Source organism: Octopus sinensis, linkage group LG3 (assembly GCF_006345805.1).
Source record: "Octopus sinensis linkage group LG3, ASM634580v1, whole genome shotgun sequence".
Classification (NCBI taxonomy): domain Eukaryota; kingdom Metazoa; phylum Mollusca; class Cephalopoda; order Octopoda; family Octopodidae; genus Octopus; species Octopus sinensis.
In genome coordinates this window covers 101,124,144-101,137,189 of record NC_042999.1, presented here as the reverse complement: position 1 = coordinate 101,137,189, position 13,046 = coordinate 101,124,144, and the positions used below count along the sequence as shown (strand labels likewise).

The 13,046-nt window shown below is 32.5% G+C and overlaps 1 protein-coding gene across 4 annotated transcripts in view; it reads left to right on the top strand.

Moving 5' to 3' along the window:
• Positions 1 to 13,046, top strand: part of LOC115209811 (tubby-related protein 4-like) — a 646,703-nt gene that overhangs the window by 279,872 nt on the left and 353,785 nt on the right. For all 4 annotated transcript variants that reach the window (XM_029778367.2, XM_029778365.2, XM_029778366.2 and 1 more), the window contains exon 2: positions 7,818 to 7,946. In XM_029778367.2, the coding sequence (XP_029634227.1) occupies positions 7,818 to 7,946 (129 nt within the window). The remainder of the gene's footprint in view (positions 1 to 7,817; positions 7,947 to 13,046) is intronic.

Below are 13,046 nucleotides of genomic sequence, written 5' to 3'. Positions count from 1 at the left end.
TAAATAGCATGTTATTCCATGGTAATTGGAAATATTTCACCATTAATACTACTATCTTTCAAACTAACAGAATTTTCTAATTGATATGATGCCAATAAATAAGAATGAATTGAATAATAGTAAAGCACTTTTATCTATAAATACTACTATATATGCTGTTTTAAAGAGTTATATTTCTGTCTGTCTAACAAAATAATTTTGTGTTCCTTTGAACTTATGACCATACGAATTCCCTTTGAACCATCCTGTTACACACATATATTTTCGTTTTTTCACTCATATCATTTCTTTCTTTCTTTCTTTCTCCCTCCATCTCTCTCTTTCTCTCTCCATTCTTCCAAGAATTACCTGACCATATAAAACCCTTTTCTATTTCTGTGTGTTCTTACTAACACCTCCAACTTTTTCAGGTCAGTTTTCATTACATGCACTTCAGTTGTGATTAAATGGTTCTTTTCTTTAGACAGAGTAAGAAAATATGTACAAAATAACTTTATCACTCTACCCTTAGACATGAACTATACACAATTAGAACTCTCAAGGTCACTACAGTGTAAGGCTTTACTATTAATAATGATATTTCCTTAATGAATTAACATCTTCAGCGTAGCAAATATTGCAGCACAAACGTTGGTTTCTTTCTTATTCAGGGTTAGAAAACTGCCAGTACAAAAAGTTAGTAAGACCTACAGTGATGTTCTGCTCCTACATCCCTGGTAAATGTTTTTCCTACACCATTGAATTGATAAAATTCAAGAGTATAAACCATGTTGATCTCACTGGTCTCAGAAGGCATCTCCTCTCTTCTGACATATAACCAAAGAATCATAATGGCTAAACCTTTAGGAGTATATATCATGGGACTGTTTAAAGCCTATCACAGACATGGCATTTTATTGTATTTATGAAACTGAATATTCACTCAGTATTTGATTCATTAGCATTAAGGAGGGTACCCATATATGAGATTTTAAACTCAAACTGTTTAAACTAGCAACTATATCTTCCTCAAATTGCACTCTACTGTCTGTTAAAGGGCAAAATGTATTAGACAATATAGTCCAGATGCACTTTTTAAAATTAAGCAGAGAGCATCATGGCTAGAATACCTTTGATTATATGCTAGAGAAGACCTATCCAACCCATGCAAGCATGAAAACATGGACAAAATATGATGATGAGACTAGAAAATTCAGATGCAAGATGCAATAGTAATAAATTAAATATAACAAGTTCGATTTATTTGATATGTTATGGTCAACACCAGAAGTGTTGACCTCTACTAGCCTAAGTGCTATGATAAGTTAATGTCTTTAAACCGCATTGTTTCACTCACACAATTTGTAATTACAAGTCTGAATGCTACAATAATTCATAAAGAGAAAAGAAGCAGTTCTCAGTTGCAGTATTCATAAAAACAAAGTTGAGTTTAAATATGTTACAGAAGTAGTGTTATGTATATTTTTGAAACAAAGTTATCATGAGTTAGTGTAAACGAACAGGAGATGTTACTGAGATAAAATAAAGGAAATTAATATGTGTTTTGTAAACTGTCAGAAGTGAGATATGGCAAATCAATGATTTGTTCAACTGAAATTTGCCTTGATCTTAAATTTCTGTATTAAGAATAGGTGAATGAAACTAGACAGTTACTGATTCTGACCATCATCATCATCATCATTATCTTTGTAATGAATAGTTTGTATTTTGTCTGGAAGCGAGTGAGTGGATTGCTATTTTGTATGCATTGTTCTAAGAATAGTTGTTAGCACATAGCTGCTCTGGTTGTACATTTTCAAGAAGAGAGACTGGACAACTTTAGGTTTTTGTTATGTAGTCAATACTGGCTGAGAGCTACTGCCTTCTTATTGGGCCAATAAAGTGGTAAAAAATAGAGAACAGCCAAAACTCAACCTGGTTGCAAGAGAGCTTGTACACCTTTTTAAATAATTTTAGAAAGTAATAATTGATAAAGGTTAAAAGTAATAAAGAAAAGCATCAAATGCCAAATAATGCAAGTGTGGTCTGCATAATGTGAGTGCATGTGTGTACAAAAGCATTAGTGTCTGCATGAGATGAGTGCATTTGGACATCTGAGTCTGTAGAAAGTGGATGAGCAATACTGTTAATGTTTTAGTAATTAGGAGTGGCTGTGTGGTAAGTAGCTTGCTTACCAACCACATGGTTCCGTGTTCGGTCCCACTGCATGGCACCTGAGCAAGTGTCTTCTGCTATAGCTTCGGGCTAACCAAAGTCTTGTGAGTGGATTTGGTAGACAGAAGCTGAAAAAAGCCTGTCATATATATATATATATGTATATGATTGTGTGTCTGTGTTTGTCCCCCTCCCCCATCACTTGACAACTGATGTTGGTGTGTTTACGTCCTCTGTAACTTAGCGGTTCAGTAAAAAAGAACTGATAGAATAAGTACTAGGCTTACAAAGAATAAGCCCTGGAGTTGATTTCTTTGACTAAAAGGTGGTGCTCCAGCATGGCTACAGTCAAAATGACTGAAACAAATAAAAGAATAAGCATAACAATTTACATATCTGGATGTCACATGTTTTCTGGTGAAAAATAGCTGGTTAGTAAAGTGAAAAAATTTAATTGTATTGTAAATTGTAGTTGGAAAAGGTAATGGGTTTATAAGTGTTGAGTTCACATGTGCTCTTGGTATGAGCTCTGCTAGGTCTGACCTGAGTTGGCTACTGATACCTGCATCTTAGTTCTTACTTCTTAGCTGGTCTGCTCTATTTCTGGAAGAAGTGAGCTGATAAGTGGGGTGAAATGTGTAGTAATTTATGCTTTATTGTGTGACAAGTAAATGGACCCAACTAGAGAGCTGGGGCATTAGACCAAAAAGGGGACAACTTTAGGCTTGCATTGATTGAAATACTGTCTTTGAGTCAGTGTAGTGAAAGCAGAAAGTTAGAACATAAATTTGGAAGATTTTGGACCCGTTATTGGATAAAAGCTGTTTAATTGATAACCAAAACCCAAAATTATATAAAATAATAATCCAGATATGGCAAATTGATGTCATGTTCAACTGAAACATGTCTTCTTATAATCAGCCAAAATGAAAGTGAACAATGACTAGCTCTATTCTGGTTGAGTTCTCTGTGAAGAGAGAAAGAGAGGGAGAGAGAGAGAGAGAGAGAGATTGCTCATAGAAGTGAATGAATGGGCTGCTGCTCTAGCTCTCAGTTGCTGAGAAGACAGTGAACAGACAACTACATTCTACCAAGAAAGGAGTGAGTGGACAGCCACTCTGGTTGCATTCTGATGAGAAGAAAATTTGGATAGTTTAGAGTTCTAGTTCATATAGTCAATGCATAACTGAAAGATACTCTTCTCATTGTCCCCAATAAACTAGTGAAAAGTGGCAAGTGACTAAAATTTGACCAGGTTGCATTAAGGTTACTTCAAAACTATAAATCAATTACAACAATTTATCATTGTGGGGGAAAAAAAAACATAAGATTTTTTAAGCTATTATTTTTTGTATAGAAGTTATTGATACCTTGATATATAACTTTTCTTCTATAGAGTATATAGGAAACAACTGTGTAATAGTCTAATGTTTGTTGTAAGCATTTCACTGTCCTCACTTTCCTTCATAGATACTTCATTTCACCTGTCAAAGATAAGAACTGATGGTAAATATTGGTAAATCATTGATGAAGGTTAGTAAGGTTGTCTGCCAATTGCTGAATATGTCTGATCAGGAGAGGTCAAACAACTTAAGGATTCAGTAAAAATTGTACTGAATCACTTATTCAGAATGATGTATTTGTCTTTCTCTTATTTTTAGCTAAAGAAATATGTTATTTGATATTAATGTATAAAAGTAAATGTATGTATATATGTTCGAAATACTGTAGGTCATAGATTTATTTAATTTAGGTAGCTAAAATTTTGAGTAGGTGTACATCATTTCAAAGTTATAAGCCTGGTGATATGTTTTATAAATGCAGGCAAAGCCAGGTATTGTTGCTAGTATAGTATAAATTGTACATGCTACCTTTAGATTTTTCTTGATTATCCTATTTGCTGAATAGCATCTTAGTAAGACTGCTATGAGATTCACTTTTAGTGAATGTTTTATATTGTAGTTCACTTTTAGTCAATATTGTATGTATTTCATGATTCTAGTATTTGAATATATCATCATCATTGTATTCTCAGCAATGTTTATTTGTCTTTCCTTCAGGTATTTTGTGCTGTTTAATTTCCCGTGCAATGGAATTTTATGTTTTTCTCCTGTTTCATTCTTCTTTTGCCTCATTGAATTTCAGCTTCCAACTTTTGCTAATGACTTTATTTATGAACACCATCTCTTTTAAAACAATGATCTGCATGTGTATGTGTGTGCTAAATCTACAGGGTGGAAAGTATGGTCTGTGCCCTTGAGATCTCACTAAATATAGAAATAAATCTTAGTTGATGGTTTTCAAAAACATCTTTTTCATGTACATTTGAAACTGATAGGAGGAAGGAACATCTAAATTGAAATTTTAAAAAAGTAATTTTGACAGTCAACGTTCAAATCTTTCAAATAAAATATATATTTTCTTAAGTATAAATGTCAAATTCTGGAATAGAGAAATTTGTACATACGATGTAAGTGTGGGCTTTTGTATTCACCATTTAGTAATTATTTATCATTGATTTATTTTACATTGATTATTTTTTTCATCATTGATTTTCGTTTTATATTATTGATTTTTATTTTATATCATTGATTTTTAAAACAGATATCTAACATTAATTTTGTATTTGTATCACTGTTGTTTCCTATCATTGACATATCATATCATTGATATTTTGTATTAGTAAATTTATTCTACCATTGATATGTTATGCCAATGATATTTTTGAAACTATTGCTTAATAAAGTCAGGATAGTATTGTACATCTCATTTGTCTGGTTTTGCATTATTAGTATTGCTGCAAACCATTACTGACATTTTGCTTTTCAGAACACATCCCATTATTTTACTTTTCAAAACTGCTGGTCAGTTTTTTCTTTAAATTTAAAGAAATATAACCAGCTCCCATACATATGCGCATTAATTTAATTTACAATTGTAAATATCAACTTGTAAATAAATACATATCTAGAAAGATAATATTTTGAGTTGTAGTATTTTACAAATAAATCTGTTTAGATCTGCATAGTAACAATCTAAAATTAGTCACCTTCCCTTATTTCATCATTTCTGAAAGTTAGAGAATATATTTTAGACTATTGTAATGCTATAAATCACAAATGTCTTATACTGCTTAAATAATTTTCAGTTTAGTTTCAAATAATCCTCTATTTGCTTAACTTGACAACTTTGATGATTTAATTGATTCTATAATGACCAGCCTGAATTAGTTGCTTTAATTCAATGTAGATAGCTACTTAACTTCTTTTATTACTCTCCAAACTATGTCAACATCTAATTTTGATAAACACCTCTTGTGAGTGCTTTTTAATTACATATTTTAGAACAAAAAGACTTCAGGTGAAAGAAAAATTTAATGTGTGGTTTATAATTTAGTATCAAATTTTTTTGTGTCACAAGTTACTGGAAGAAGATTTGAAAAGACCATTTGTAAAAGAAAGATTGTGCCTGTTATTCTGTCAAGAGCTACACAACAGAGATGCACTGAGAAAAGTAATGAAAATTGATGGTGCCAACATGGTAACACTAATGGAGATAAGATAGAACTAAACTGTTATCAGATGAAAAATAAGAAACTACCAGTAACTAACTCTCAAGATGTGTTCATATTGTTGCAGTTAGACAGTCAGATTTGTTCCTTGTAGACAGTAAAATATTGCAAAATGCATATTTTCTTATTAAACTATCATTCAAAATTAAAGTTTAAAAATTTATATGATGAAAGAAAACCTAGTAAAAAAAAATTTTTTAATTATGAATGCTAATATTTAAGGCAATGTTAAGCCTAGTTTAATATTTAATGGGTACAGTTTTAATACTCCATTGTACTCCAAGTTTTGGGCATTAGTTTAATCACTTACTACAAATCACATCCAAAACACCCTGGAACACACCTAACTGTCTTATGAAAATGCACATACCAGATAATACGATCCTAGATCCTTCTAAAATGATGGGTTGTTCATGGCTGAAACGGTTTTGATCATAGCTTTCCTTGATCAAAGTTGATCTGGGAACTAAACAATAAAAGCTACCAAAGTTAATTTTAATTTGATTTTATGTTGCATATAAAATCTGATATTTAAAAAATATATTGTATTTTTTTTTTACAAATATAAAGTAAAATTTTTTTTTATGACGTTATATATATTGATATTTTTGCTGATGTGAACAAAATTACTGCTTCAATTCAACTCCCCTTTTGTGTAACTAGTTCAATATATAAAAAATTTTTTTGTACTGGTCATTTCAGGAGTTTATGAAATTGTTTCACTTATTACTTAACAAATATTTTGTTTCCCTGCTTGAAAACTGTTTTTATTATCATTCTTCTAACTCAGGTTTTGTTGGAACTCCTAGAGTCTTCCGTGAGTAGCTGGTTCCTACCTGTAGCCTACAGTACCATCAGCTATCTAATACTTTCTAGATGATTCTAGCTGTGCCAAGGAGGCAAAATTTTTACAACAGTTCTACTGGGCACTCTTTTCACATTTCCTTTATATTCTTCTTAACACTTTCTAATACTGTCTACAAAGCCCCAACAATAATTGGCACTATTTTCATCTTTTTCATTTACCATAGTCAAGCTGTTTCATATATAAGAGGATTGTATATATCTAATTTTTGCCTTCCTTCTTAACTATTTGTGGATCAGAGGGGCACAGAACAACAATTATAAAGCACATGTGGTTTGCCTTGTCCATTTGGATTGGGAAATCTCACAGGATTTTACAGGACTAACACCACCACTCTCTGTGGTTTATGTTCTTACCATGTCTTGTGTCTCTCTAACCCCCACTTCTCACACAGTTTCCAATGCAACATGTCACCACAACTTATATTGGTTTTGGGCAAGTCAAATGCATTCATTCACTCTATAAGTGGTGATTTTGTCAAATCCTATTCCATCCCATTTTAATTTCATACATTTTTAGAAGCCCCTTCTCCTGGGTTCACTTCTGATCCAGCACTTAATTACAGTTCACTTTACCTTCTTGTCCCACCTTTTTCTCTGCCTTTGACTTATGAGCAGTCTCTGGATGATGACCAAGCTTGTGCTACTCAACTACAAGGCACCTGCTGAGTGAAAGACTTTCAACTGTTGGTCTCAATTTCATTAACATTATTGCATTAGACATTATTATTATTATTATCATCATCATCATCATCATTATTCTTCTTCTTCTTCTTCTTCTTCTTCTTCTTCTTCTTCTTCTTCTTCTTCTTCTTCTTCTTCTTCTTCTTCTTCTTCTTTCTTCTTCTTCTTCTTCTTCTTCTTCTTCTTCTTCTTCTTATTATTATTATTATTATTATTATTATTATTATTATTAACAATAATAATAATAATAATAATAAGAAGAAGAAGAAGAAGATGAAGAAGCAAGTTCACAAATCTGCATTACCCAACTAATGAATTTAGAGTTTAAAGGAGTCTAAACAGGAGTCTTGCAGAAATAAATGTAAAAGCAGGATAATGTAAAATTGATGTATGCATCAATGTAACTATTGCTAGAAAAGTTATGCAGCAACATTAGCACAACTGTATTTTGATTGAACTTTACCTTTGATACTGTTAAATATACATTTATTCAAAATGAAACTGCTGTATTGGAGATTTCATATTGGACATTTTGTTTTTGCAGGTTGTTCTTGTAAGATGGAATGAGCCATATCAAAAATTGGCTACTTGTGATGCACATGGTATCATTTTTGTGTGGATAAAACATGAAGGTCGTTGGTCAATTGAACTTATCAATGACCGTAACAGCAAGGTAGGGACTTCTTTCTTTCTTTTTTTTATTTTTCTATGAATTTTGTGGGCTCATGTACATGTATTAATGTGTGTGCATAATAATGAAACATGATTCTGAAGCTATAAAGTCAGTGGGTTGTACCCTTGGGAATGCACTTATCTCTGCATGACTTCTTTGCAACTATTTTCATGCTTCAAGCAAAAACATAGGGCCCAAGCTATCAAGGAAAATTCATGTAAAATATTAACAAAATATATTGAGACATCCATATTTCATAATTTTCTTATGTAGAGACTCTTTTTTAAAGCAGATTCGATTTAAAAAAAAGTCTGCTTAGTTGCCCATAATATTTCTTGCATTTTTTTCTCCCATTCCATAGTCCATAGAGAAACTAGTTTCTTTTGAGTAGGGGTTTCCTCATCTATGGCATAAGTGTTGCTGTCCCTGCCATTGCCATCATCATTGTTTTGTGTATATGTGTATACACAGTATCATACACTGGCAACAAAATTACAGGTTACTTTCAATTTCCATCTCCCAGAACCTCTCAAAGGCTTTGCTTGACCTAGGACCAAAGTGGTCAAGCTATTGCATTGTGAAATTGAACCTGAAACTGCATGATTGCGAAATTAACTTCTTAACTACATAACCATAACTGTACTAGGGTTTATCCCCTGAAATTATTTTTGTTACCTTCAGTAGTTTCTAAATTTCTATGACTTCTAGGGTTAAATTAATTGAAACAGTAAGACACTGTATAAAAATTTAGTTACATGTTGAGCATGAGAATTATGAAAGCTGGGTTACTAACCTGAATTAAAACTGTTTCAGTTTTATTAAACTGAGATTTGCATATTAGAAGTTCAGTTTTAATTTTTATCTAGAACCTGAATGCTTAAATAGGTTTCAGATAAATTGGTTTGTATTGTTGGATTCTTATTGAAAGAGTTAGGTTGTTTTTATGTCTTTTTAAGATTCACTGCACAAATTAGCAATATTTTAATATTAATGCTTCTGCTTACAGAATGGAATTTCTATGCTATAAGCAAAGCTATATAATTTTCATTTTATGGCATCTACTTTATGCTGTATATAAAATGTTTGTAGTTTGATCAATTTTGTTTTATTTTGTTCCATGCTTTTCTTTGATTGCTCAAAAAAGTTACTTCTTTCTAATTAATCATTTATCATGCATAAAAGAACCTTTTTTTCCCTTGAATTTTTTTCCTTATTTCCTCTCATATGCATTAAAAATGGAAATTTTCTCACTGAATTTCACCTGAAATAGATGTTAATTGTCTTTGGATGACAAAAAAAAAAAATCCATATAACCAATATTCAATTTGAGTAAAGTGTTAAGTAGATGAAATATAAATATCTCCCTGGTTGGGATGCCAGGCTTCTATAAGCAGCTTTTCTTATAAGAAGATAAACTCAGCTTTGTAAGCCAATGAACAATAGTGTTGGAGCTTTTCACAGTGAGAAAATATAATGAGTGAAGAATCTACTTAAACTTCCCTAGGTGAACATTTCTACTGAAAGTAATGAGTCTTAGCTATGAAGAGAATGTGTATCAGATAGCAAATCATAAACTGCTGACATTGTCCAGCTGGTAAGAATGATGCACTATACATGATTCTATCACTAAAATTCCTATTTAAAATGTTCCTGAATAACATCAGATTCACTGTTGATAGCACAGAAAGTGACAACTTCTGTGGAGCAAACAGTAGAGTGATTAAATTCTAATATTTTTCTATTACAAGAATAATCTTCTTAAATAAAATATACCTGTGTGTGTGTGTATTCACTTTTCACGTGAAAACAGCAGAACAAATTACTTCCATACTTGGGATATATGAATAATTTGACCTTGGATACATAATAGGGTCTTCAGTTTATTTTTTTATTAAAAATAAATAATATTGCTTTATATATATGATTCACTTCTTTAAAAAGGTTTTTTAATGTCAACTTCTGGTATTGATGAAGCAACAGCGGAATTTTCTGTTTTCATTTGTAGAGTCTCTCACTCTCAATTTCGATGTTTTCATTTCAAGTTTTAATTCACTATTTGCAAACAACTACGATAAATTACTGAAAGAAATATCTAATAAGTTCACGAGCTTTTATTTATACAATTTTTCATTTCATGTCTACTTCATTCATTGTTTGCAGTGTTCTCTCTCCCTCTCTCTCTCTCTCTCTTACACACACACACATACAAGTCAGTCACACATACACACATGTGCTTTTATATGTATGCATACGTTTATTTATGTGTGTTTATGTGAGAGAGAGAGAGAGAGAGAGAATGAGTCAGTCAAGGAGTGTGTTGTGTATACGTACATACATAAATACATATGTATACATCTTTTTTGTATGTGTGTGTAAGAGAGAGAGAGAGAGAGAGAGAGAGAGAGAGAGTGTGATGTCTAAGTGACATTCACTCACCCTCTCTCTCATGCACATATACATACAAAAAGATGTGTGTATATTTGTGTATGTATGTATACATGACAACACACCTTTTCTCTCATTCTATCTCCCATATCCATTTCATCTGATGTTTGACACTGTATGTTTGTGTGCATGTGTGTGTGTGTGTGTGTGTGTGTGTGTGTGCGTGCATGTGCATGCATGGGGCATTCCACTATCGCCATGTATTCCAATCACTCTTGTGAAGATATTCACGTAACTCATTTTTTTTCATTTAATCCCCATTTTAATTTTCACAGAAGTTACCGAGAACAATGTTCTCACACTCTGCAAGGGGAGTTGGGGTAGATGTAGATGATCAGTATTCTACAGAGAAGCAAAGACGAGTACAGATAGCTGGAGTCAATGTTGAATTCTGCAACTCTATTAACTCTATTAAGTATGTTTGCAAATATATAAACAAAGATTTAGATGCTGCAACATACACTGTTATGCAGAATGGCAGTCAGCAGATAAATAAAAATGATGAAGATGCACTGTATGACAGAGGAAGATATATGTGGCTTTTTGGCACATCTACAATTTTCCCATTTATGAGAAGCACCCAGCCATCATTCATCTGAACGTCCATCTAGAGAATGGCCACAGGATTATCTTTACAAAACAAACAGCCTAGCAACAAACACTTTCTCAAAAAGAAACTACCCTTACTGCCTTTTTTTAAGATGTGTCAAGTAGATGAAGATGCAAGAAAATTCTTTTAACCCATAATTACCCAAGTATTACACCTGGAGAAACAATAAATGGCACAAGAGGAAACATAGGGCTGATGATCTTGCAAGAGTTTACAGTATACCCCCAAGTCAAGAAAAATGGTATTACTTACAATTCCTTTTGCATGAAGTACGTGGTTCCAAATCATTCCAAGATTTGAAGAGTGTAAATAGTCATGTGTGTGAAACTTATAGGAAAGCATGCTATCAACAAGGTTTTTTTAGAAAATAATGAGCATTGGGACCTTGCATTGACTGAAGCATCACTATCAGATTTTCCAATTATACTGAACATGTGTCAACTTGGCAGTCTCCTACAGCTTTGGTTGAAACATTGTGAGGACATGGCTGAGGACTTAAAGTATGCAATTCAACAGGCAAACCCAGATATCAATATGCAATTCTCTGAAATAATTTTTAACCAAACACTGATTGAAACTGAGGATCAAGTTTTGGTCATGGGAGGCAACAATTTGCATGAGCCTGGCTCTGGATTGCCAAAAACAAACCATCAAATTAGTGATCTAACTTGAAGAGACATAGCAAGAGAGACAAATTATGACATCAGACTTGGCTGCATTTGTGAATGAACATGAACCTTTCTAGAACAGCACTGTGCATATGATAAAATTTTTCCTTTATTATTATTATTATTATTACTAGTATACCCATGTCATCAGAAAGTGATATGGAAAATAAAATTAAAATAAAAGCATTACTACCTTTATCTCAGTAATTGCTTCAACACCACGTTTCTAGTGAAAACCCTACCAGCAATGAGTTCACCTTGTTTTGGATGGTCTGTTTCAGTATTAACCATTATTCTTCCATTCTTCTCAATATTCTCTCTCTTTCGATTCTTTGCCTTTGTCTCTCTCTGGTTAACCATCACCTTCTGTCTGATTCATTCTCCATAGCAGGTGGATGAGTATATTTAATACAACAGAATACAAACTTCAAAACAAATGGGTATATTTGTGTGTGTGTGTGTGTGTGTGTTTTTTATACGTAACCATACAAAGTCCAAAATTACACAGGATTACATTAACAGCATACACACAGACTTATTTGTTTTTCCAGCAACGTCTACATGTTCTCTATCTCTGTCTGTCTCTGTCTCTCTCACTCTCTTTACTGCCTGAATCGGAAAAAGATCTTGAAGACAAACTTCACCAACTTAGCAAAATTCTTCATTCATAAATATTTACAAACATCACGGTATAAGCAAGTATTTGTAAATATTCATAATTACCTTCTTTAAATAGACAATACTGTTAAGCTTTCTTTCAATGGAAGATATCTTAATTCTATGACTTAAAAATTACTACTTATTTACTTATCTTATATTTGAATGAAAATGATGTTGAGAGAGAGAGAGAGAGAGAGAGAGTGAAAAAGAAAGAGAGAGAGAGAGTGAGTGAGTGAAAAAGAGAGTGAGAGAGAGAGAGAGAGTGTGTGTGTGTATCTGTAGATAGAGAGAGAAAGAGAGAGAGGTAGCATTCATCAATAAAGTGAAAAGGTTTTTGTTGAGAGAGAGAGTGAGAGGCACTGTTTGATACCACTCCCTCTCTCATCATTATTACCATTTTGTCCCTTCTCTTTTTTACTCTTACTTACACTGCTACTTCCTCATTGCATGATTTTGGACAAACTTACAAACAAGCTCATTTTTGTATTATGAATTCAGAATTGATTTCCCAATTGAAGAATAAATTAAATTTAGAGTAATAAATTTCTATACGACAAATTTTGCATTTTCCTTCCAATATATAAGGAATAATTTCATCCCTGGGCAACGCTAGGTGCCTCTGCTAGTCATCCTATATAAGGAGGGAAGGTCTAATAATATTCAGGAGTTACCAATGAAATTTGAACATGTTTAGGCAAATGAGAAAGTTTCTACATA